This window comes from Schistocerca nitens, chromosome 1, assembly GCF_023898315.1.
Source record: "Schistocerca nitens isolate TAMUIC-IGC-003100 chromosome 1, iqSchNite1.1, whole genome shotgun sequence".
In the NCBI taxonomy this organism is placed as follows: domain Eukaryota; kingdom Metazoa; phylum Arthropoda; class Insecta; order Orthoptera; family Acrididae; genus Schistocerca; species Schistocerca nitens.
Window position 1 is genome coordinate 1,205,195,001 of NC_064614.1, and position 27,930 is coordinate 1,205,222,930.

The 27,930-nt window shown below is 45.0% G+C and overlaps 1 protein-coding gene across 1 annotated transcript; it reads right to left on the reverse strand.

The window, feature by feature from the left end:
• Window positions 1-3: 3 nt before the first annotated feature.
• On the reverse strand, window positions 4-27,930 carry LOC126233506 (helix-loop-helix protein delilah-like; the record flags this gene model as incomplete). The annotated part of the gene is made up of 2 exons (XM_049942868.1): window positions 4-337; window positions 27,482-27,930. A coding segment is annotated over one exon (426 nt), but the record flags the coding sequence as incomplete, so codon positions are not given.

The following is a 27,930-nucleotide window of genomic DNA, read 5'->3' on the forward strand; positions in this document are numbered from 1 at the left end:
AAATTACTTTTGTATTCAAATTTATTTGGTTGAGTCATTTCTACAAGCACTGAGTACGCACACAAAATCGGAGAGGAAAGTTCATATATTGTCTCAGAGATAAAGCGTTATCTCTGGGTCTGCCAAGAGCAGCCGTAATATGCCTTAAATTATTCAGGTCTAACAGTTGAAACTCAGACAGTGATACCACATACACATTTGCAATATGTCTTGTATGCTGGATGTTTAGCGACAGCACCAACCATCACCCAGTGAAAGCGCCTGTGCTGACGTGTTCAATCAGGTGCCACTCGTCCGAGCTGTCGAAGAGCCGCTCGTGAGTCTTGCAGGCGACGCCCTGGAAACAGATTGCAAACATCAGTTCATTGAGTTTGGTAACAAGGCTATTAATCATGCTAAGAAGGTTTTCGGGATAAATAAACAAAATCTACTGGAAATATTTTGAATGATTCGTAGATATCATATCAAAATTTAACTGAAAAATTTTGCCCCATCTAGATACCAAGAAAATATCGTATAACCTCTGCGTGCACCTCAAAACAGGCAGTTCGTCAATTTACTCAAAAATCAGTGCAAAGAGCAGGCTTTTCCGAGAAGGTGGTTTAAGGGGAGGTTTACTATCTTTTGGTTCAAAAAATCGATTTTTTAAATTGCATTTTTGGATCAATAAAAGTGTTAAGAATCCACTCCTGAAACAGTTTTTCCGAATACGGAACAGAAATGATTGTTATTCGCGGTTGGACAAAAAAATGCACCTGCCTGAAATCGGCCATTTTCACGCACCAGTTTTCTTTCGGGAATTTCGATTTTGTAGCCCCGAAAAATTATTCCTTGTGCTTGCCCATGACTGAAACTGATAAAGTGATCAAGGAGCTTACGACGTACTACAGCTTGGCAATCCGACGGCATCCCAATTCGGTGGAACAGATGAAGAAGGCAATTTGGACAACGTATTTCCACAAGTGTTCGACGGATGACCACCCATAACACCAAAATTGTCCGGCTGGGGAAACTAGTTGGTGCAAGTGGCGCATTGCAGAGGCTACCGGACATCTGGACGAAAATCAACACGACCAGCCGCTCTCCAGCCGCTCTCAAAAAGTGATTCATCCGATCTACGAGGCCCTTTCGGAGGACGAGTTATTGTACCGGTGCTTGGGAGGAAACATACAAAATTCAAACGAAAGTTTGAACTCGTGTGTTTGGAAGTTAGCCCCCAAGCATTTGCATTCAGGTGCGAAGACTGTGGAGATTTCGACTTTCCTGGCAGTGAGCAGTTTCAACGAAGGGTATTCAGTTATTCTGAAGGCCATGACAAAGATGGACGTCATCCTGGGACTCTATTCGACGCAGTTCGCCAAGCATTCGGACGACCACCGGAGTCAAGCGGCCGAAAACCGCTTGTCACCGGCCGTACGAGCGGCTCTGGAACAGCGCAGGATGGCCCAGATCGCGCAGAACGCCCTCTATGAGGAAGAGGAAGGAGTAGCTTATGAACCCAGAATAGCAGATTGAACGTAAGTTGCATAATATTGCATTTATATGCTGTCAAAACTTCAAACGCATTTTTCTCGAAATGACGTTTTTATTATCGCGCGGTATGGTAACTTCAAATCTACTGAACCGATTGCCACGAAGCTAACTACAATGTCTAGGAGATGTACCACTTTTATTCCGATCCATTAACTGTAAATATTTTTACTTGGCCGACGAAGTCAAAAAATCGATTAGAAAAACCCTATTTTTTTTAAATGGCCACCATGTTGTTTCCTATGGTCCAAATAAGCGAGGTACAACTCCTAAAGAATCTTATGTACGTCGCTAACGTCAACTCAATTTTCATTTCAGACGAGCCGGCTCACCTGTGAGATACCGCGCGTGGAGGTCCACATCGAAATTTTGTTTCGTTCCGACGGCACTTCCGCCTTCGCTCTTCGACATTTCCGGTCGAAAAAATTCCAGTTTGTAGAGGAAATACGAGGTGTGGCTAGAAAAAAACCTGACTAGTACTGGTGAAACAATAAAACGAATGCAATAAGGCTGAAAGTCGCGTGGCCTGTCACTTGACTCTCGCTCCGCCTACTGCTCGAGTTTCATCTGCCTCCTGCACTCAGTCTGCCCGTGGCGTCTGTTTTAAGTAGTTGACGTTTTGTCTGTGCGTCGGAAAATGTTGAGTGTACAGAAAGAACAGCGTGTTAACATCAAATTTTGTTTCAAACTAGGAAAATCTGCAAGTGAAACGTTTGTAATGTTACAACAAGTGTACGGCGATGATTGTTTATCGCGAACACAAGTGTTTGAGTGGTTTAAACGATTTAAAGATGGCCGCGAAGACACCAGTGATGACACTCGCACTAGCAGACCATTGTCAGCAAAAACTGATGCAAACATTGAAAAAATCGGTAAACTTGTTCGACAAGATCGCCGTTTAACAATCAGAGCAGTGTCTGAGTTAACAGGAGTTGACAAGGAAAGTGTCGAACAAGTTTACCGATTTTTTCAATGTTTGCATCAGTTTTTGCTGACAATGGTCTGCCAGTGCGAGTGTCATCACTGGTGTCTTCGCGGCCATCTTTAAATCGTTTATACCACTCAAACACTTGTGTTCGCGATAAACAATCATCGCCGTACACTTGTTGTAACATTACAAACGTTTCACTTGCAGATTTTCCTAGTTTGAAACAAAATTTGATGTTAACACGCTGTTCTTTCTGTACACTCAACATTTTCCGACGCACAGACAAAACGTCAACTACTTAAAACAGACGCCACGGGCAGACTGAGTGCAGGAGGCAGATGAAACTCGAGCAGTAGGCGGAGCGAGAGTCACGTGACAGGCCACGCGACTTTCAGCCTTATTGTATTCGTTTTATTGTTTCACCAGTACTAGTCCGGTTTTCTTCTAGCCACACCTCGTATCAATAAACATTTTGACAAAATTTGACATTGATATCTATAACACATCCAGAGAAAAAAATTCTCAAAGAACATGTTTTTTTCGGGCCAAAGATAGTAAACCTTCCCTTAAGTTAATAATTAACTTTTGCTACAATTTATATTATATTCTATTACATAATTCGCCGGTTCTTCAACGTCTTTAATAATATACTACCATACAGGGATAGTCGCATATTAACAACCTGTAGAGCGCAGTTCTATCGCCAGACATGAAAGGTGTGATGAAAGGTTAAGAGCGAAGTGTGTAGTCTTTTTTCATATATTTCAGCTTTGTGGTAACTGAGTTTTTTCTCTGACAGAATACATTTGTCTAGGTAACACATTTTAGTGACTAATGTTGCAAGATTACAGATGAATGTAAATGTGAAGCTCTGGTGCATTAATAACCGGTGAAACTCAATCATGCCACGTGCATGAATTATGTTCTACGGGTGCCGAATGTCAATTTGTGGGATGCAGTTGTATACCTGTTGCAGTTGGTCGGTCAACACAGAGACAGATAATGCTGTTTGAGCATGACGCTGGAGTTGTCGTCCGATGATGTCCCGTATGTGTTCGACTGGAGACAAATCTGGTGATCGAGGATGCCGGGGCACAAGTCGACACTCTGTAGAGCATGTTGGGTTCCAACAGTGGAATGTGCACGAGCATTATCCTGTTGGGAAAACCCGCTGGGACGCTGTTCGTAACTGACAGCACAACAGGTCGTTTCACCATACTGATATACAGTTTGGCAATCGCTGTGCATGGGATAACCACGAGAGTACTGTTGTCATACGAAATCGCAGCACGGACCATGGCTCCAGGTGTAGGTCCAGTCTGTCTAGCGCTTAGAAGGCCTGGTTGCAGTCCCTCAGCTGGCCTTCATCTAATTAACACACAGTCGTCACTGGCACCGAGCCAGAAGCAGCTTTCATCAGAAAACACAGCAGAACTTCACCCTGCCCTTCAATGAGATGTCGTTTGGCACTACGGTCTTGTGTGTGTGGCAGTTGAAGATAGCAAAAGAAAGGCCGAAGTTTTAAATTTCATGTTCAAGAAATCATACACACAATCGTACAAACATATTGTCATTTGACCATCGGACAAACTCCCGTATGGATGACATACTGAAAAAGTTGAAAACAAATAAGTCGCCAGGTCTAGATGGGACCCCAATTCGGGTTTACCAAAAGTACTCTAGGGCATTAGCCCCTTTATGGCGAATCTCAAAAGCTGCGACATGATCGTGAATGAAACAGTGATCCGAAAATGTAGAATAATTTTTTTTTTATTTCACGTCTATGACGTCAAATATTGCAGAGCCTCAGACTACCGGTTTCGGTCAGCAATGACCATCTTCATATCTGCAGCAAAACACAAATACAATTGGTGGATGTCTACAGCTTAAAACAATAAAATAGGTCATGAAAAAAAGTGTTACTCACATACATGTGAAAATTTACGCTTTAAATACTAACAAGGCATACCTGTTTTATAAAAAAAAAGTGACCTAATACACTGGAGACATATTGGCATCGTTAAATGCTAAACACAAAATCAGCGCCAGCATCGTCACACATATATGCTAGATTCATATTGTTAACAGTGCTACTGCTCAAAACAAACTCCCGTACAGTAGCCACAAAATGTTTGTGTCGCAAGCTCGCCAGATGGCTCTGCTGTAGGCACACACATATTCTTCAGTGAAATAATTGTACGATATAAAATAGACAGGAGAATACAATCAGTAAAGTCTGTAGTGGGCTTACCAGGTGTAAAATTCGTAACAGTTTTAAAATGCAACTAATTAAAACACGAAAAAAGTTAGATTGTCAAAAAGGAAAAGGTTAAGTGACAATAATTCTGAAACGCTCTAGTGGCGAATTTTAGATGAAAATATGAAGATATGAGCTTACGGTGTATAACAAAAATAATAAGAACAGTTAGCAAAAGAAGCCCAATGAATGAAAACATACTACAGCAAATAACCAGTGTAGTCTGTTGGCGCTATATCGTGCATCTCTCCCCCAAGCGATTAGTAAAAACCACAGGTGACACCAGTGTACAAGAAAGGCAGAAAATGGACTCGCAAAATTACAGACGAATATCCCTAACGTCGGTTTGCAGTAGAATCCTTGAACATATTTGTAGTTCGAATATTATAAATTTTCTTGAAATTTAGAAGCTTCTGTGCATTATGGTTAACTACGTGTCTTTGGCAATAGTTTCCGTATTTCATTATCCGTGGACTACTTTTGAAGGGTTTATCTGTCACTGCAACATGACTGCTGTACTTTGTTTTCGTTCTGTACAAAAATAGTTTTCCACTGAAATTCTCGTAATTTGTCCATATGTAGAAAGTGGCGGTCTTTGCTCCTACACCAGTAGCAGCATTTTGGTGGCTAAATTCAATAAGAACCCATCACAATGCCCTAATCGCAGGGCGTTTCATGACGTCAGAGGGTCACAATACATCCTTTGTGGGGGCATAGGAGTCTCTACAGACAGGTTCGAACAAAGCAGGGGCAGAGCAAGGCATCTAAGGAAAATTCCGTGACGTCAGTGAGTCACGTGATGTCTTCTTTGTTAGAGTGTTCAGAGACAAGTCCAGGCAGCTTCGCACAGGTCGGATGCTGTCCCCCACCCATCATTGTGGCTTTAGAGAATCCCCAGTCCAGCAGGTGTAGGACATCGAAAATTCATCGGAAATTCCAGTCCTTTTTCTCGTCTGTAGGATTGTGCTTCAAATTGTAGGAGAATCTTCTAGACATCGGATCTGTTGTGTGTCTGGGTTTATTTCACCATTGTTGTGGGTTCTGAAATGTGTGATGAACTTTCAGGTGCGTAATTGTTCCAATTTGCTGTCTGTGCTTATCCCGTATTCTTCTTCTTCTTATGCTCCACCATTATCTTCGTTTTCGAATCCCACATGCAGGGAGTTATGGATACAGTCCTCAGCTGCATGGTTAGAGGTGCTATTATCAGCAGCAATTATGTGTAGACCGATTTTGTAACATCACTACAGTTTTAGTTTATTTTTTTTACCACTACATAATTTCTATACATATAGCAGTATACGGGGTTATTTAAGTTATTGTTTTAGATTGAGTCTTTTTCCGCCATTTCCCAAGTGGAGCAGAGACATTTATTTCGACTTTAGGTAAAGGGAGCATCCTATGTAGAGTCGCTATTTGTTGAGCCCGCCTGCCATTATTTTCGAGTGCTTTGTGAATTTTTTCCAGCAGGATAACACCAATTGTGTGACATCATCAATTTTGAGATGTATTGCGATCATAAGCACTCATTGTGTAGCATTATGCATACAGATGTGTAATTAGGAGCGATCTCACTTAAGTTTCCTACCAAAAATAAATATAGTACACTAACCTTACCTTCTTCCCTGGCAACTGGATAAATAATGAGCATTTCCCCCCATTTCCAGGGGAGCGATGGTGGTGTGCTGTGGGTAACTCATAGGAGTGGTTGGAGTGGGAGAGGAGGGTAGAGACAAACTGCTGCCTCTTGTGGATGTAGTGTGAACTAGCTCAGTCAGTCCCTGCATGCCGAGATGAACACACACGTCTATTAGTTAGGTTCCTGGCGGTATCCTGATTGATCTATCAATAAAAGAATAAATAAATAATATATCCTACCTTACATTCTCACGGAATTACCATTTCCCACCAACAATAAATAAAGTACACTGATTTAACCTTCCTCTGCAGAGTGTGACTGAGTGTTTCCCGCCATTTTCATGGGTGGTGTCGTAGGGGGGAAGGGGAAGCAGGGAGGGGAAGTTAGTTAGTGTGGGTAGCCCAACTGCCGTATTTTTCTCCAAAATTTCCCGCCGTTCCCAGGGTGTGGAGGGTAGTGTGACGTCATATTTCATATGTGGGTGGGGAGAGCTCAGCCGCCATTTTGAATAAATTATTTGTTCTATTACTCCCTTTGTTGCACTTCTCTGGACTAACATCAGCTCACCACGTCAGTCTCAAAGGTAACTAACTTTCACCACCTTTACAGCATGTTTTTAAAGTAAAACTGGTTTGCATCCAGTGTCGCTCTTGTGCGACTGGCGCGAAGTATAAATAGATGTAGAAACTTGCTGCCAACTTTCGAACATGTTGCACAATTTCTTCTTGTTGTTGCGATTTTTTTTCCATCAGTGTATATAATTAAAAATATTGACAACTCTATAAGTGCGTTCCCTAAGGCAGAATGCGCACGAACGTTAGCTCTATAGTCTGTCGATTGGAATGGAAGCAGCCGATACATAACGATTTAGCACATGCTATGAAGTCACGCTAAGTTTTAAATCCACCTGATTCGAATAAAAGGACTATTCGTGTTTAACCACCCGTCGACGTCAGATGTCCTTAGAGAAGGAATGCAAGCGCGTGTTGGAACGGAACTTAAATGGTTTCAGGAAAATCTGGGGATCCTAATTTCGTATGGCCGGAAGAGATTTTCTACCCAGTTACGATTTCAGTGTTTTAATCATGACGCCAACTCGTTCGGCGTGATCCTAACATGATTAAGGAATATTCTATATGGAATTTGCACAGTGCAGAGAGAGACAAGCGTCATCTAATATTTTCGTGCACCAGCTACAAAACACACACACACTCACACATTTTTGAACACACACAAATATTAGTTGATACAGATATACCTCTTCTACGATCGGTTGCTCTTATGCCATCCGTCGAAATCATTTATATGTATTCTTTAAATGGCAGTTCATTAAATGTATAGCGATGTTTTCATCAAGAATTATAAATTCTCTGCCTGACGAAAAGTGTGATATACCCAGAAGGGGAGGAGAAAACGAAAGAAATTGTGATTTGAGAGGGTACGTAATGATCTATCAGTGATTGCAAAATCGAATAACATTTCCAAAGAGCTTGACAATATGAGCCAGCTTCTCAGTACGACTTTCCATCCTCCCTGGCATAGAAGCATGCACTGATCCGGTTGGGATCTGGGGATGTTCCTGGCCTTGGAAGTACATCAACACACGCAGACAGTTCATAGAGACAAGTGTCACGGTCGTGAACGAGCGTTGTCCTGTTGAAAAATGACACCACAATGCTGTGGCTTGAAAAGTAACACACGAGGTAGCAGGATGCCCGTGACTTACCATTGCCATGAGAGAACCATAGATCAATATCAGCAGTGATCTGAAGACCTGCACAACGGCTCCCCACACCATCAAGCCGGAATAACATCGCTCTGCAGTCAGTTTCTGGGATTTGGAGCGAGCGACGTAAACATTGTACAAATACGTTATTTTATGTATACTACCAACTACGAGAATGGTTTGCTTTTCTTATGCAGTAGCATGCGTCACATGTTCGTCCGATACTCGCATCCTATTGTGACGGTGTTGACAACGTAATTACGATAAACCGGTAATAAGCGTCGCCGTCTGTGTACTGAAAGGTTTGCCAACTTTTTAAACCTTCTGTGTCTTCTACATGTGGTGCAGTGGTAGCGTCTTTCAGTATCAATCAAAACGTTCTGCACCCTGGTTCGAACTTAGCTACTGGTCGTATTTCGAATAAAAATTACCAGCAATGGTGGCCGAAGACTTCCAGAATAAGAAGTCACCCTCGTTCTGCCTACGGCGTTGTAAAAGACGGCGGAGGAGCAGAAAGAGGTGTACGGCATTCTATTGTCCTTGTATGGTGGGAATCAGCCTTTCAAAGACGAAAAAATCAGCAATCATTAACGGAATGAGGATAAAAAAGGCAATGGAAACCACTGCATAAAGAAATGTATTCACAGGACATGTGGCCTGTAATTGAAGTATATCACGACGATCTCTGCATTGGCAAAAGATTTCGGATTAGTCCTTCATTCGATCTCTGGGAAGAGGCTGCCAGGAGGGTGGGAGTGCGAGGTGGGAGTGACCACGAGATAAATGTAATACAACCAATGAAAGGGTAACATTCTGCGAGTCCAAGCGGGGAGTTTCGGATGTCTGAACGTGGTACGAAAACTAGAAATTCTGAAAAGAGGAATACAAAAGCACAGTGGAGACACAGTGTGGGTCAATGAAGTGAAATGGAAAGAAGATAACGATTTCTGCTCAGATAAATGGAAGGTAAAATACATAACAACAGCAAATGGTATAACGGGAGTAGGATTCGTTACGAATAGGAAGGTAGGAGAGAGAGTGAGCTGCTATAAACAGTTCAGCGATACGGGTTGTTATCACCAGATTCTAAAGCAGAACAATGGCGACAACAATAGTTCAGGTATATTTGCCGACGTCGCAAAGAAGATGAAGAGATAGAGGAAGTATACAGGATCCTGAATTGGTGATTCAGTATGTAAATGGAGATGAAAATCTAATAATCATGTGGGGCTGGAATGTGGTTGTAGGGGAAAGAGTAGGAGAAAGAGTTACGGAAGAATATGGGCTTAGTAGGAGCAATGAGGAAGTTGAAAGGCTACCTGAATTCTGCAATAAATTTCAGATGGCAATAGAAATACTCTGTTCAAGAATCACAAGGGAAGGAGGTATACTTGGAAAAGACCCGGAGACACACGGAGATTCCATATGGATTACGTTGTGGTCAGATATAGAATCCGAAATCATATACTGGACTGTAACACGTACCCAGGAGCAGGTATAGAGTCAGGTCACTAATTAGTAATGGTGAAAAGTAGACAAGTTTGCGAAAATCGTTAGAACGATTTAGTGTGGAAGGAAGTGGGGCACTGAAGGCCTCTGTGAGGGCGAGCGTTGTCTGATGGCGATACAGAAAATTTCCATAAGAAAGAGATAAGGCATCCTGTATTAAAGCAGAATTTAGAAGAGCTTTTGAAGACCTGAGATCGAATAAGGCAGTAGGCATAGATAACACTCTATTGGAATTTTCATTTGGGGGAAGAGGCAGCCGAATGAATACTGAAGTTGGTGTGTAGAATTTGAGTATGAGACTAGCGACGTACCATCAGACTTTCCGAAAAATATCATCCACGCGAGGATTACTATGGCATAACTATTAGCTGCTCATACATCCGAGTTACTGACAAGGATAATGTACAGAAGAATGGAAAAGAAAATTGAGTATGTATTAGATTGCAATCAGTCTGACTTCAGAAAAGGTAAAATCTCCAGAAATGCGGTCCTGATAATGGACACAAGACTGAAGAAAATCAAGTCACGTGCAAACGATTTGTCTTCCTGGAAAAATAAATTTGAGACTCTAAAATGCCGCAAGATCCTCGAAATTCTGAGGAAAGTAGGAGCGAGCTGTAATGAAAGACGGGTAATACACAATGTGTTCAAGAACCAAGAGGGAACAAAATGCAAGACTAAGAAATAACTGCTAGGATTAAAGAGGGTATAAGACAAGTATGGTCATTGGCCTCTAACGTTCAATCTATGCATGAAAGAAGCAACGACTAAAATAAAAGAAAGGTTCAAGAGTGCGATTAAAGTTCAGGGCGAAGAGATATCTAAGAGAAGATTCGCTGGTGACATTGCTATCCTCAGTGAAGGTGAAGAACAATTAAAGAATCTGTTGAATGGAATGAACAGTGTAATGAGTACAGAATATGGGCTTAGAGTAAGCCGAAGAAAGACGAAAGCAGTGAGAAACAGCAGAAATCATAACAGGGAGATTCTTAACATCAAAATTGGTGATCACGAAATAGACGAAGTTCAGGATATCTGTTACCTTGGAATCAAAACAGCCCATTACGAACGAAGCGAGGAGGACATAAACAGCAAAGTAGCACAGACAAAGAGGGTAGTCGTGTCTAAAAGACGTTTAGTAATTTCGAACTTAGACCATAATTTAAGGAAGAAATTTCTACAAATTTACGTCCGGCGAACAGTATTGTATGGAAGAGAATTATGAACGGTGGGGAAATCGGAACAGAAAAGAACTAAAGCTTTTAAAATGTGGCACTACAGGAAAATGTAGAAAATTAGATGCAGTGGTAAAGTAAAGAATGAGTAGGTACTCTGCAGAGTCAGTGAAGGAAGGTTCAAATGGTTCAAATGGCTCTGAGCACTATGGGACTCAGCCGGCCGAAGTGGCCGTGCGGTTAAAGGCGCTGCAGTTTGGAACCGAAAGCCCGCTACGGTCGCAGGTTCGAATCCTGCGTCGGGCAAGGATGTTTGTGATGTCCTTAGGTTAGTTAGGTTTAACTAGTTCTAAGTTCTAGGGGACTAATGACCTCAGCAGTTGAGTCCCATAGTGCTCAGAGCCATTTGAACTATGGGACTCAACTTCTGAGGTCATTAGTCTCCTAGAACTTAGAACTAGTTAAACCTACCTAACCTAACGACATTACACACGTCCATGCCCGAGGCAGGATTCGAACCTGCGACCGTAGCAGTCTCGCGGTTCCAGACTGCAGCGCCTAGAACCGCACGGCCGCTTCGGCCGGCAGTGAAGGAAGGAATATATGTAAAATAATGATAATAAGAAGGGACAGAATGATAGGATATATGTTAAGGTATTAGGGAATAACTTCCATGGTACTAGAGGGAGCTGTAGAGGGTAAAACGTTTGGGAAAGACAGAGGTTAGAGTGCACGAAACAAATAATTAAGTACATAGGGTGCAAGTGTTACTATGAGTTGATGAGTTTGGCAAAGGAGAGGATTTCTTGGCTGACCGCATCAAATTAGTCAGAGGACTGATGACTCAAACAGATTATAATAGAAAGGTTCTGCCTCCTTGTGTGAGACGTATTTCGTGACGCACCTGTTGATGAATTTTGTGCTCCGATTTGAAATTCCATGCCTAAGATAATGATGCAGCAAACTTAAAATCCGTGTTGGTTGTATACTGAAGAGTTGCACCTTCAGCCCACTGCTGGAGTATTCTAATTGTGATGTTCTCGTTAAATATCGAATATCCGCTTGCTTGTTGTCTGGTATTTCTCATATTAAGCCTCTTCTTTAAAGACATCAGTGTCCCACAATATTATTCCTTTTCGGGCTTTTTTGCTGCCTTCTGTGTCAACAGCAGGGACCAAGCCAGACTGGGCCAAAGGTCTCTCGTTCGGAGTTACAAAAGAGGGAACAGAGAGGGGTTGGAGAACTGACGGTCCATTCCGAGCCGCCATTTTCGCTGCTCCTTACTATAGTCGTCTGTGTACTAAAAAGAACCAGAAATGAGTGCTGTTCTTCTTGTTAGCACTGTGTAGATGTACATCAGAAATAATTTCTTGGCGTTATAAATTCTTATTGAATTAAGAAGGCTGACCCACATAATAAAGGAATAACACCGCCTTTTTAGTCGATAATACTACGAGTACATTTTCTTTTGCCTCTGAAGCAATGATGTTTGTCAAGAATAAATGTGTTAATAAGTAGAGGAAAAGAATAAAATGGATTTTAAATATATCGTTATTCGATAGCAAAGTAAAACAAGAAGATGTGCGACCGCAATTTTTGCTCTGGTGTACAGGGTGGAACCACTACAGATCATGCAATACCATTGTTCGAAAATTTGAACTGCACCCCTGTTTCGCGTTGTCCGAGTCATCATCACAGAGGGATGCGACGTTGACACATACGTGAATAAAACAGCAGAGCGTTCTTTTTGGACCATGCAGTTCACCAACACCATCAGTGGCACTCGCGCACCATTGTTGAGCGCCTTAAACATGTTATGTTAACCGGGGACCTAGAAACGAGGAGAGGCTCCGTCCCTGCCGCAGCCGCAGTGGTGCACAACCCCACGACGACTGCCGCAGTCCACGTCACCCCTCCACCACCCCACATCGAACCGAGGGTTATTGTGCGGTTCAGCCCCCCGTGGACACCCCCAGGGAACATCTCACACCAGACAAGTGTAGCCCCTATGTTTGCGTGACAGAATAATGGTGGTGTATGCGTACGTGGAGTCCCGACGGAGGTTCAAGTCCTCCCTCAGGCATGGGTGTGTGTGTTTGTCCTTAGGATAATTTAGGTTAAGTAGTGTGTAAGCTTAGGGACTGATGACCTTAGCAGTTGAGTCCCATAAGATTTCACACACATTTTGCGTACGTGGAGAACTTGTCTGCGCAGCAATTGCCGACATAGTGTAGGTGAGGCGGATATGGGGAACCAGCCCGCATTCGCCGATGCAGATGGAAAACTGCCTAAAAACCATCCACAGACAGGCTGGCTCACCGGACCTCAACACAAGTGCTGGGTGGATTCGTGCCAGGGGCCAGGCTCTCCTTCCCGCTCCGGAAAGCCGTGCGTTAGACCGCTCGGCGCCTTAATACGTGACCCTGTAGACACAGGGTAAAGCTGCTGCTCCTGCGCCTGCTAGTAGGCCATCCAGAATCGGAGTGGTGTCAAAGGGGTTGCCTGTCTGCTAGCACCTAAGATCGTCTCAGTTCCGCTACACTTTTAAAAGTGCTGAACAAAGGCGGAAGGGTGGCACAGAGTGTATTGCCAAACTGGGTGGTCTTAGAAGAACACTTAGTCATTTTTTTTCCACTCATTTGTCAGCGTCGCACACCACCATGATCACACCACAGGAGGGCGCGAAATGGGGGACTAAAAAAACATAACCACTCTTTGCTGCCTCTGATCCCGTTCTAATTTCGTCGAAAAGTTTTGAACGGTCTCTAGTGGCTCCACTCCATACACTATAATAAAAACTGTGGTCGTATTGCACTCCAGTTGGGTGCACCCATGTTCACTGGCGTTGCTGGCCTACGACCTCCCCCGAGAAGGGTTGAATCGCCCAGGGGAGTCAGCTGTGTCAAAGGTTGTCAATAACGTCGTCCTGTCGCTCGTCACACTGTGAACTGTCGCTGCGTGCGAATCTACGCCTCTACGAAAGGGGTGGTTTCACTGACGTCCTTTATGTCAGCCCCTAAGGCCTCTTAGTGTCCATTCTGAGCGGCGGTGTGTGAAATGTTTTCCTCGGTCACTCATAAGAAAACAGCGTGGTTTTAACGCTGGGCATGGCTGTCCTGACCTCCATCGCAGTGGCGTGAAAGGAAGGGGTGAAAGATGGGCAAGAGGGGTTGATACGTCGACGGTGGTGTCACTGTTATGTGATAATATTTGGTGCCAGAGTGGGGACCTCTTACACCTCACAGAAGCTAAGCTCTGACCTTTTCTGCGCAAGTGTCGACACCTTCCTGTTTGAAACGTTTGCAAACCCGAGGGTGATGTCGCAGGACGCCACTCTTTTGCAGTACTGCAGAGGAAGGTTGTACACATCTTTGGGCCAAATTTAGAATGTATACGTCGCAATGGGAAATAATTACGGCGTTTCGAAAAAGTGATCCTTTAATTGTTTTGCGCAACGAAGCTTCATGGTCCGCGGTTTTTCGTCTTATACGCTACATACTTTTCCAGCAACCCATTCTCCATACCCCATTCATCTTACAAGGAAAATTCCTAGTGAAAATTTCAATTTGAAGCATAGCAGACTGATGTCGACTTTTTCTGGTGCAGTCCGGTAATCCTTAAGAAGACTGCTTATTACTTGCAGAGTTGCTTATCTTAGGAGACCGTACGAACATCCCCTCACCGATTTGGTACACTTGACAGGATGTGTAGGACATTACTAGGACATATATAAACAGTAAGACTCAACTGATAACCGTTGTCTAGAAAATAGAGTTTTAAAATTTTAGGCACGCTTGTATACTTCGTATTGTTGCCAGTAATCTAGGATTCCGCATCCGAGCGAGTAAGCTTTTTAGTCTCATAATCACAAGTTCTGTGGATCGAATCTCACTGACAGTACTTTCATTTCATTCCCCCTCATTTCTAACGAGAGATGAGCGTGGAATTCCGCGAAATTGACTGAGACCCGTTTACAAATGTAAGCCAGATTTGTTTTGCAGTTGACGCATTAAAAAAAATAACGCATGTGAAAAATTCTTCGCTCATTACGAGTGCTGTATACCGCAGTAATTACTGTTTTGCGCGTTTCGATGACCAATATCATCATGATTGGAGCAGTGCCGCACATGTTACACATTGCACGCGTCACAATTGTGGATAATAATATAAAGAAAAAGACTGCACTGATTCGATTCAAAGTTCTTGTGTATCCTTTTTCTATTTTCAATCTCCTTACAAAATTTTTCCTTGTTTACAGGAAGAAGATTATGAAAATAATAAATGAATCCTTAATCGTGATTACTTGCACAATGATAATAAGACTTTTGTTAGAATTACGTGGGTTAGAATTACGTGGGGACGAAAAAAAAAAAACAAGTGTCAGGAGGAGATTCGAACCATGGACCCCTGGCTTCCGAAACTAAGCGCTTACGCTCTAGGCTGCTTTTTTTTAAAAAAAAAATAATCGCCTGAGTACACCATGATACAACGAATTTTTATTTGTGTGAAGTATTTAGTTGGTGCTGTAAGTCCGGAATATATGTAAGAGCATCGTATAGGGATATCTCACATAGTAGAATGTAATATAAGAGGCATAAAAGTAGATGCATGCGCTGGGAATCAAACCTGGGCCTACAGCGTGACAGGTGAGCATTTTACCCCTATTTTTTTTCTTTTTTGTAGCGGGAGGAAAGAACGGACACAGACATTTCCAAGCTGGGTGGAGAAGTCAAGGTGGGCAAGGGTCGATTCCGGAGGCCAGTTACTGAGCTGGTCCCTCACGCAAGACTGGCCGTTTTTAATTTTTTAAATTTTTAGTTGTTTATTTTTTCTTTGAAACCTTACAACGTGCTAGCCAAAAAAAGCTATACAAAGTCGACGTTAATCCTACATGGCTTCCGCCGCTGAAAAGCGAAAAAAAAATCTTTTCCAATCGTTGCATGCAACAATTTTTGTTTAGTTTCTATTAATTAAAAAACAAGGGAAACAGGACTGACAAACAGGGCCACAAAAATTAACTGTGTAACAATATACCTGAAATGGGACCGTGACGAAAATACCACAAAGACCTATTAATTCACCACTTTTATTTTTTACCAAAAGCAAGGCAACAGTTATGAAACAGCCGAACAAATAAGAGATTCCGCACATCATCCAGTTCCTCGACGTTTACATACAAAGTACAGCATATTCGCAGAAAGCTAGGCATCCATTTCCATGTCTAGTGAGCCCTTACAATATACTGGTAAAAGGAAGAAGGCTCCGAGTCATTCCACCTCTCTACCACGTAATGAACATAATGCCCGACAAGTCACATAATTTTCCTGTTCTTCGTGCTGGAGAAAACCGTTGGATAGATACGCAGGAGAATCTCACCCGAGATTGCCATTCCCGCCGTCCTGGCAAGAAAGGGCAACTGACGGCGAAGCCAAATCTAATATCTGTGTCCGTAGGCGAAACAACCGATGATGTAATGTATTCGTTTTGTGGCAACGGCCGCATATATCAAGGTCACTAAGACCAATGCGAAAAAGTCGAACGGTAGTGGGGACGAGATTTTAAACGACTTGGTACCATGACGCCACTTCCATCGAAAAAATAGGTAGACTGACATTGGACCAAACAACCTTCCAAACTGTCAGGTTCAAATGACTCTGAGCACTATGGGACGTAACTTCTGAGGTCATCAGTCCCATAGAACTTAGAACTACTTAAACCTAACTAACCTAAGGACATCACACAACACCCAGTCATCACGAGGCAGAGAAAAATCCCCGACCCCGCCGGGAATCGAACCCGGGAACCCGTGCGTGGGAAGCAAGAACGCTACCGCACGACCACGAGCTGCGGACTCCAAACTGTCTCTGGCGAGAGGGACTCCAAGGAGGTAACGTGATTTGGAAACGAAGGGAGCTGTAAGTGATTGGGGGACGTGGAGACACGTTAAAATAGTGTCTCGAAGAAATAAACCAGAACCCTTGGTCCGAACATCAGGGAGTCCAAAACCTCATAGCGCACCCGAAAAATAGAGCTTCGCCAGATAAACCTGACCAATAATCGTTGTAACTTTCGGGATATCGTCGCAGGAAGGGGAAAATTTGTGCAGCAAAATAGGACTTACTCAATATTTAAGATTGCAAGGTCCGAACTGTATGAAGTAACGAGAGGGAGCAACCCAGATCGCTCCTTGAATCTTGTCCGTGATGAACTTCCAATTTAACGCAGCCAGCTTCATCGAACAACGATCAATAATAACACCCAACGATCGATAACGTGCGACGACCACAGCCCGTGAAATCTTAACCGCTTCAAATTCCCGGAAACTGAGTAATCGAGATTTCCGATCGTTAACCTGTGCTCCCGTAAGACAAAACGCTCCCAAAACGCCTTTGATCATCCGTATGTAGTAATCATGAGTACGAAGAAGTATCATAACGTCACTGATATACGCGCGGCCGATAAACCTTTCTCCCAATAAGGACCAGCCACTCAATCGAGCAACTATGGACCTCAATAAGGATTCCATAAATAGCATGAGTAACGACATAGATAGGGGACTCACCTGTAGGACACCTCGACGCACTTCTATGGGGGAGTAAGACGATCATACACGTCAAGAGACGCCTGAAAACTAGTAATTAGGTAGGTGAACATCTTTCGTGCAGCACCATTAAAACCAACAGCAGTCAACACCCGCAACAGAAAATCGTGTCTAAATGTGTCAAATGCGTGATTAAAATCAATAAAAAGTGAAGATCACCACACAGGAATAGTGGAAGAAATCGAGATGCGATCACGACATTCAGCAACGGGAGTGCAACACTACAGCTTAAGTATTAAGGGCCGCACAAAATATATAAGCAGGCGTGAGATTTTCAAACTTTATTTTCCTATTCACTTATAATCAAGTGCTAGTAATCCCCTACACATCCTGTCAATATGAATCAAGTCGGTGATGGGAAGTTCGTACGGTCCCCTTGATAGACAAGAGCGGCGAAGAAATGGTAACAGATGACGAACTACACTGGTATAATTGTATGACAAATTATGGAAACCACGAAACACATGAACGACAGCGAATGCATCATCATCCACCATTCATTAAGATACAATGATCTTCATAAATTATGATTTATTATAGAAAAAAAGTCAAGGACGTGATAAAAAAAACAGTTGCAAGAGTTTAGCGCTCTGCTGCCACAATAATGGTGGATAGAGCTACCCAGTCTTTACCAGTGACGCTATAATCATTTGGATTCAAATGCACACAGTCTGCAGCTGGTGCTATGGAAGTAGAGCAGACAACTGGAACATTCAGAATGGTCGAATGACTCCTATAAGGACGAACTGTAGCAATGGATATTTGGCGCGGCAAACTCAGAGGTGTCCTGATGACCTCAGATGTTAACTCCCATAGTGCTCAGAGCAATTTGAACCATCTGACAAAGTTTGAGAATCAGCAGGTCACTCACATAAGAACTGTTTCTTGTAGAACATATCGTTTTTATATGAAATGACGTAGCTGAGACTTTCAAAGACGACTGGAAATCTTGACAGGTAAGTAATCGTAGAATAAAATACAATGTGGCCAAGTCTGTTTTGGTCTTGGTACGCAACGAACCGTAGCCAGCTCGCAGCCTCTTGTGATTCTTGAAGTTTCCCCGGCGGACATAATGTTCCATCATCTTTCGGGCGTGCACTCGGGACAGCGACAATTCTTCTTGCGATATTTCGGCTAGAAACCTCCCAGCCATCTTCAAGGCGAGTCGGAGACTGAGTTCATAGCGTTTGCGCGTGTCTATTTATACGGAGCGTCACGTGATACAAAGCTGCTGCGGATTGAAAGCGCATGCGTCAAAGATATCAAGGTCGCCACTACTGCGCTAGTCATAGATAAGATGTATATAGCAAAGATAAACATATAAGTGCAGAGTGTAAACTAAATAGTGCTGCTGCGAATCCACCGTGCTTGTAAATAAATAATTAATCTTTAAAAGTGGTAACATCTGTCGGAAGTGAAGATGCAGAAATTCTTTCCGAACGAAGGTGTGAAATAAGCGGTTTCCAAGCATTGTCAAGATGAAATCCTTCGTCACGGTTTAGCAGGTTGTCGGCTAGTTGTATTTCTACAGCTTCCTTAACAACAGAAGTATGAGTGCTGTGATCACAGGTCTTATGACCGAGGGAGAGTACTGAAAGATAATAACCTATATGCTTGTAGGTACAAGACAATAGCATTAGCACCGTCTGGTTTCGCAACCGTGTGGAATCTATGTAGTGAGTTGTTCATCATAATGCTACTGAAGCTGTCTTACTCTCAACACACACACACACACACACACACACACACACACACACAGCATCTGAGGCATAATATGTTACTCTCACGTTCCACTGTGATTCAAGAGAATGTGAAGATCAGTCTGAAAGCACAGTACCGCCACACTCGCATGTGGCATAAATCCAGCAGAAACCTTCAGACTGTGGTGAAACCGATGTTCACCATCACGGTGACGACTCCTTTAATATTAAAAGCAGGAGTCTGTGGTGTTAGGAAAGTAGGACAGAAGGGATGTTGAAGTTATGGATCCCGGGTGGCTCCACTGGCATTCGCGACGGCAGATAGAGTTGGCATTAGGTCCACGTCAGGTAAGCAGTTTTAACATAGGATGAAAATTGATCTGAATGTTTTGCGCCAACGCTGTGTATAATAAAGTCTCGATAATTCATACGCTGTGAGCTATGCAGCCTCAAGATATGTACACAGTATCTCACTGTAGTACAGTGGTGTGCAAGACTTAAAGATGAAAGTAGCTTTGGTATCATTTCCAAGTACCATACCTCCATGAAACTTTGAGCATACATAGAAGGGACTGTTACACCATAATACAGAAGGTAACTACATGAAATCGCTATCAGTTGAACAGAAACCGCCTTTTATTCGAGGACAATAATTTTACTGAATCACCATGATTACAGTGGTCCCCTGGACATTATAAAAGGAGGGGCATGGTTATTAGCAGGCCGTGTAATCACCACAAACGGGAATGTATGCTCTGAACGTGCACCCGTCCTGGCCACTAGTCTGGTAAGTAGTTCCTGTGCCATTCCGCCATGAGCGCTGTTGACAACCACTCGGCGTTCGTTGATGATTGTGAACGTGCTGCAGTATGTGTTCCCAACGCATACAACACGTACTCGATGAGATTTAAGTCAGGGCAACGAGCAAGCCAGTGCATTCGCTGAATATCTACTCGTTGTTAGAGCTCCTTCACCTGACTTGTTCGATGCGGTCGTGCATTGTCATCTATAAAACTGAATGGACACACATGAAGGAGTACAGTGTCACGATAACGCTGGCCGGTGACAGTACCGTGCTGAACGGTTTGGAGGGCACTGCTCCTGTGCAACGTAATGGCTTCCCATACTATAACACCCGGATCTTCAAAACGGTCATGTCCAGATGCATTAAGCTCTTCTCACTCTTGGCAAATGAGGATGCAAAATGCACTCAAGAACAATGTCGAACAGGATGGTTTTGGTGGCGCATTGACCTCCTGAGTGCACACTCAACGGTCAACGTTTTGTGACACTGTACTTCCCCACGTGTGTGCCTTTTCAGAGGTACATAAGGCTCTGGCTTCAGTTTTATGGGTAACGTGCACGACCACATAGAACAGTGCAGCTGGATGAGCTCTTGGAATGAGAGGATATTCTTCAAATATACTGGTCCGCACGTCCCCCCAACTTAAATCCGATAGTGCGTGTGAGTTTCGTTGGAAGGACCTACTGCAGAAAACGACCGTCCAGGAGTTGCAGAGGAACTGAACTGAACGCCCCACCACAAGCACACCCTACCAACCTTGTAGCCAGTATGGGAGAACGTCGCATGGCGTGCACTGCCGGCCGTGGCGAACACACACCCTACTGAGAACCTTTCACCGCCTTTTGCAGTGTCCAAGGAAACAACATGAATCGCGCTGAATTGGTTAAATAGAAGTGTCACTTATGTTCATTTCAGTGCGTATTACAGTTACCTTCTCCACTCAACTGTAGCAGTTCTTTCTATGTGTGATCCAAGTTTCATCGACCTATGTTACATGGCTGTGACACACCACGCGAATGTTACTTTCGCCCTTAAGTTTTGCGCACCACTATACTTGACTTATTGTCTCAAACCTTTAACGTAAAAATGATATCTGTTAATGAGCAGATTATGATAGGATTTTAAATTTTTAAATTCGGGTAATGATTATCTGAAATATCGAAAATCCAATTTTTCTTTTTGCCACTGGAACTCATTAGATAGGGAAGCTACGAATGAGATATGGTGATTCCGCAGTTGTGAAACAGTCTATGTAAATTGAAGGGGGATGACTGCTATCAGCTGCAACGGGACATTGAGCGGAATCAGCGGCGACAAGCGGAAACGATAACCGCAGCGGGATTCGAACTTGGGATCTCCAGTTTACTTTTTTTATTTTATTTTAGCGAGACTGGATTTTGCGACCTTTGCCTTTCGCGCGGGCGTGCTCCACCACCGTTTTTTTAATATATTTTTATTGAAAGAAACCTTACCGGCACCCAAAGGGAGGGGTGGGGGTGCAGGAGCCACAACCCCAGCCCTGGCCACCATGTCCCCTTCCCACCATTTCCAGGAACCAAGGAATGCGTAGGGAACGTGGAATGGGCTGGCTCTGAGCACTATGGGACTTAACATCTGTGGTCATAAGTCCCCCAGAACTTAGAACTACTTAAACCTAACCAACCTAAGGACATCACACACATCCATGCCCGAGGCAGGATTCGAACCTGCAATCGTAGCAGCAGTGCGGTTCCGGAGTGAAACGCCTAGAACCGCTCGGCAACAACGGCCGGCAGGGAACGTTGAGTAGAGGGGCAATAAACATACTTTATTTATTTATTTTTCCTTGTTTTATATTTTTATTTACTTATTTTCGTCATTAATACCATCGAGAATATCAGGAAACGCAAGAAGGAGGACGCAGCAAGACGTGAGACTAATTGAGACTATCGACGTATAGGTTTTCCGAGTGCTCTGAGCACTATGGGACGTAACTTCTGATTTCATTAATCCACTAGAACTTAGAACTACTTAAACCTAACTAACCTAAGGACATCACACACATCCATGCACGAGGCAGGATTCGAACCTGCGACCATAGCGGTCGCGCGGTTCCAGACTGCAGCGCCTAGAACCGCCCGCGCACTGCGGCCGGCTAGTTTTTCCGAGAAGAATATTCCGATTACCAGAGGATATTCGGTTCTAAGTGTGGAAGAAGCGAGAATCAACTCTTCATGACAGGAACACCGGAATCAACTGTGCATGACTGGGACACCCCAGCTCTGAGATGCGTTAAGGAAGACACTGCAGAGGACATTGGAGAAAAACTGTCTGTATTTTAGTTTGCGGACAACCGCACAATGGCGTTCATTAAGGAACTGTCAAAAGGATACTTTTCTCGCCATCAGCAAACAAGTAGTGTGCTGCGTGTCCTCAAATCCACCTCACAGAGTTCGTTTTCGCTTGCGGGAAGTATCCCGCTTCCGGAAAGAGAAGCAGTTGAGTAGGTACAGGGTGTTTCAAAAATGACCGGTGTATTTGAAACGGCAATAAAAACTAAACGAGCAGCGATAGAAATACACCGTTTGTTGCAATATGCTTGGGACAACAGTACATTTTCAGGCGGACAAACTTTCGAAATTGCAGTAGTTACAATTTTCAACAACAGATGGCGCTGCAAGTGATGTGAAAGATATAGAAGACAACGCAGCCTGTGGGTGCGCCATTCTGTACGTCGTCGTTCTGCTGTAAGCGTGTGCTGTGCACAACGTGCAAGTGTGCTGTAGACAACATGGTTTATTCCTTAGAACAGAGGATTTTTCTGGTGTTGGAATTCCACCGCCTAGAACACAGTGTTGTTGCAACAAGACGAAGTTTTCAACGGAGGTTTAATGTAACCAAAGGACCGAAAAGCGATACAATAAAGGATCTGTTTGAAAAATTTGAACGGACTGGGAACGTGACGGATGAACGTGCTGGAAAGGTAGGGCGACCGCGTACGGCAACCACAGAGGGCAACGCGCAGCTAGTGCAGCAGGTGATCCAACAGCGGCCTCGGGTTTCCGTTCGCCGTGTTGCAGCTGCGGTCCAAATGACGCCAACGTCCACGTATCGTCTCATGCGCCAGAGTTTACACCTCTATCCATACAAAATTCAAACGCGGCAACCCCTCAGCGCCGCTACCATTGCTGCACGAGAGACATTCGCTAACGATATAGTGCACAGGATTGATGACGGCGATATGCATGTGGGCAGCATTTGGTTTACTGACGAAGCTTATTTTTACCTGGACGGCTTCGTCAATAAACAGAACTGGCGCATATGGGGAACCGAAAAGCCCCATGTTGCAGTCCCATCGTCCCTGCATCCTCAAAAAGTACTGGTCTGGGCTGCCATTTCTTCTAAAGGAATCATTGGCCCATTTTTCATATCCGAAACGATTACTGCATCACGCTATCTGGACATTCTTCGTGAATGTGTGGCGGTACAAACTGCCTTAGACGACACTGCGAACACCTCGTGGTTTATGCAAGATGGTGCCCGGCCACATCGCACGGCCGACGTCTTTAATTTCCTGAATGAATATTTCGATGATCGTGTGATTGCTTTGGGCTATCCGAAACATACAGGAGGCGGCGTGGATTGGCCTCCCTATTCGCCAGACATGAACCCCTGTGACTTCTTTCTGTGGGGACACTTGAAAGACCAGGTGTACCGCCAGAATCCAGAAACAATTGAACAGCTGAAGCAGTATTTCTCAACTGCATGTGAAGCCATTCCGCCAGACACGTTGTCAAAGGTTTCGGGTAATCTCATTCAGAGACTACGCCATATTATTGCTACGCACGGTGGATATGTGGAAAATATCGTACTATAGAGTTTCCCAGACCGCAGCGCCATCTGTTGTTGAAAATTGTAAGTACTGTAATTTCGAAAGTTTGTCTGCCTGAAAATGTACTGTTGTCCCAAGCATATTGCAACAAACGGTGTGTTTCTATCGCTGCTCGTTTAGTTTTTATTGCCGTTTCAAATATACCGGTCATTTTTGAAACACCCTGTATCTGATGAGGAGTCACACGGGTAATTATGGACAAGATCTGTCGCGCCAAGAAACAGACACCTCTCACCAATATGCACACCAGGCGGTGCTCGTCCGTGTCCATAACATCACAGTCGACACACAACGGGGTGTCTCCGAGGTGAATCCTGTGAAGGCGTGACCGGCATACTTGCTTCCCATTGACAGTGAGGTGCCATGCAGATTGGACGTCAGTGTCAAGGTAAGCAGCGCACACCGATCGCCAAATGGCACGACAGTCGACGTGGGAAAGCTTCCTCTCAACCACAATCGGTGACCTGTGCTGCTGAAGGGAACCATAGGTCGCGCCGGCATTACCACAGCACGGACGTAATTCAGTTCAAGGAAAAGTGGCGGACGTAAAAGAAGGGACTTCCGAAAGTTGGTTAGGTGCTGAGAGAGAGAGTGTGGTACAAGGACCTCAGCAGTAGGCTGGTAAGGCACATAGGACTACGGCGCCACAACGTCATGTGAGCGCCAATGAAAAGGGCTACCACTCTGTCAGGCACATGATACAGACCTAAACCACCCGTGCACCGTGGGAGGGTGAAGGTTTCGCACCTTATCTTGAACAGCAAGCCGCAGCAAACAAACGAACCCAGTGCCGCTAGCATGCGGCGAGCCATTGCTGGCGGAATAGAAAGAGTCTGTGCTACGTGGGGAATACGTGACGCCAAATATACATTTACGTATTGTGTGCGTTGCAGAAGATCGAGTGCTCGTAAACGGTGGTCTAAGAGCCCAGCTCGTAGTTGGGAAAGTAGACGTCGGGAGCTGAGGGCAATTGTCCGCCGCAGATCATTTGCGAAGCCGAGTCCTAAGCATCCGGGAGTATCAGCTACACGCAAAGGAGCAGCACTATCCGCTGAAAGTCCCGCACCTACAGCCATGGCACTCGATTTGCGGACGTTAAGGCAGCTACCAGAAGCTTGTCCATGCCAATGACTCGCCGACCTCAGCTCCGCTAAGAAGAACGATGGTGAAACAAGATCAGTGCAGTTGAATACATGGTCACCGAGAGATATCCCAAAGGGGCGTTGACGAAGGCCGCATAGCAGCGGCTCAATGGTGAATGCATACAACAGTGCAGAAAGCGGGCAGCCTAGACGCACTGATCGACGGATCGAGCTTGGAGGAGTAAGACGGCCATTGTAGAGTACACCAGACGTACCTCCACGAAGGAGACGCATTACGATGTCGACGGTAGTATCAGGCCAGCCCATATTGCGGAGAACCCCTTCCAGGAAGTCGTGATTGGTTCTGTCGAACGCCTTGGATGAAGTCAAGAGCTGCCAAAGGGCCAGCCATACGATGAGCGTGAGCGAGAGAGATTTGTCCCGATAGCGGCAGAGGGCAGTACGGAAGTTATTGGTGCCTCCTAAAGAAGTTTGATCGGGGGAAACCATGTACTGCGCTGTCCGTTTAAGCCTCGCAGCCAACAGCCGGGTAAAGAAGATCTTTGTATAGCTGTTGAGTAACGTTAAGGGCGGTTATCGCATATCCACGTGCTACCCTGAGGCTTGTTGGTGGGAATGAGAAATCCATCGAGGGAACCGTCTGGAATCGCAAGAAAAGTGACAAATTTCCGTCCACACTGGCGAAGGAAGGGACGAAAAGTCCGACAAAACTCCAGCGGGAGGCTGTCAGGGCCAGGCGACCTGTTCGTAGAACCCGTCTCAAGAGCGTCTTGGACAACGTCCTCCGTGACGTTAGTAATCAGATCCATCGTCGCATCTTTCTAGGTAGGTGGGGTAAGCACTGTGCCATCTGGGACACAGCGTTAGCGCAGCTGCCCGTACTACTTCGGTACGCCTCACGGGCAATCTACACTACCGCCGAGCTCCACCTATCCGCAATCCCTGTCCATTACACTCCTTCCGCTTAATGACCCGCTGCAGCTGATACCAGTCATCCCCCTACAGTTTACATAGTAAATAGAAGATATAGTGTTATGAAGTCGAAAAAATGTTTTTGAAATGCTTTACATTTTGAAGGGGAGGGGCGTGAGCCATCAAGCGTAAACGGAATAAAATTAATTGTGAAAGAATTTTAAAAAATAAATAAACACTCTACTGGCCATTAAAATTGCTACACCACGAAGATGACGTGCTACAGACGCCAAATTTAACCGACAGGAAGAAGATGCTGTGATATGCAAATGATTAGCTTTTCAGAGCATTCACACAAGGTTGGTGACACCTAAAACGTGCTGACATGGGGAAAGTTTCCAACCGATTTCTCATACACAAACAGCAGTTGACCGGCGTTGAAACGTTGTTGTGATGCCTCGTGTAAGGAGGAGAAATGCGTACCATCACGTTTCCGACTTTGATAAAAGTCGGATTGTAGCCTACCGCGATTGCGGTTTATCGTATCGCGACATTACTGCTCGCGTTGGTAGAAATCCAATGACTTTCAGCACAATATGGAATCGGCGGGTTCAGGAGGGTAACACGGAACGCCGTGCTGGATCCCAACGGCGTCGTATCACTAGCAGTCGAGATGACAGGCATCCTATCCGCATGGCTGTAACGGATCGTGCAGCCACGTCTCGTTCCCTGAGTCAACAGATGGGGACGTTTGCAAGACAACAACCATCTGCACGAAGAGTTCGACGACGTTTTCAGCAGCTCGGAGACCATGGCTGCAGTTACCCTTGACGCTGCATCACAGACAGGAGCGCCTGCGATGGTGTACTCAACGACGAGCCTGGGTGGACGAATGGCAAAACGTCATTTTTTCGGATGAATCCATGTTCTGTTTGCAGCATCACGATGGTCGCATCCATGATTGGCGACATGGCGGTGAACGCACATTGGAAGCGTGTATTCGTCATCGCGATACTGGCGTATCACCCGGCGTAATGGTATGGGGTGCCATTGGTTACACGTCTCAGTCACCTCTTGTTCGCATTGACGGCACATTTCAGATGTGTTACGACCCGTGGCTCTACCCTTCATTCGATCCCTGAGAAACCTTACATTTCAGGAGGATAATGCACGACCGCATGCTGCAGGTCCTGTATGGGCCTTTGTGGATACAGAAAATGTTCGACTGCTGCCCTGGCCAGCACATTCTCCAGACCTCTCACCAATTGGAAACGTCTGGTCGACGATGGCCTTGCAACTGGCTCGTCACAATACGCCAGTCACCACTCTTGATGTGGTATCGTGTTGAAGCTGCATGGGCAACTGTACCTGTACATGCCATTCAAGCTCTGTTTGATTCAATGCCTAGGCGTATCAAGGCCGTTATTACGGTCAGAGGTGTTTGTTCTGGGTACTGATTTCTCAGGATCTATGCAGCCAAATTGCGTGAAAATGTAACCACACGTAAGTTCTAGTATAATATATTTGTCCAATGAATACCCGTTAACCATCTGCATTTCTTCTTGGTGTAGCAATTTTAATGGCCAGTGGCGCACAATTTTCTCGTACAACCGATTGTATCAGCGGGACTGTTTTCCAAATGATATTACAGTATGTCCTTACATCGAATGAAAATAGATCGCGTTAGGATTACAAGTAATGTCTAGGTTCAACAGTAGAACCAACCATAGTTTCGAGAACAGTGGGTGTCACCGTGGTTCGAGGCACAGGTCATCGAGGCCGGGAGGCGGCGTCAGACACAGTGGGAGCGGCAGCGGGCTATCGTCGTCACGCAGCCCCGGCAGCGGGCCGGCAGTCAGCGTGAGCAGCGACGAGACGGGCGGCAGCGCCCTCTCGGGGCCGCAGTCCGGCTCCTCCGGCAGCTGCACCGAGGACACGGCCTCGAGCGCGCGCGTCAGCTCGGCGATGTAGCGGATGGCGAGCCGCAGCGTCGCGATCTTGGTGACCTTGTCGCCGGCCTGCTCCTGCAGCTCCTGGGGGTGGCCGGGCGGCAGCGCGCGCCGCAGCGCCTCGAAGGCGGCGTTGATCTCACGCATGCGCTCGCGCTCCCTGGCGTTGGCCGTCCTGCGGCGGTACCTGCTGAGCGGCTGCGCCTGCCGCCGCGCCCTTCTGCC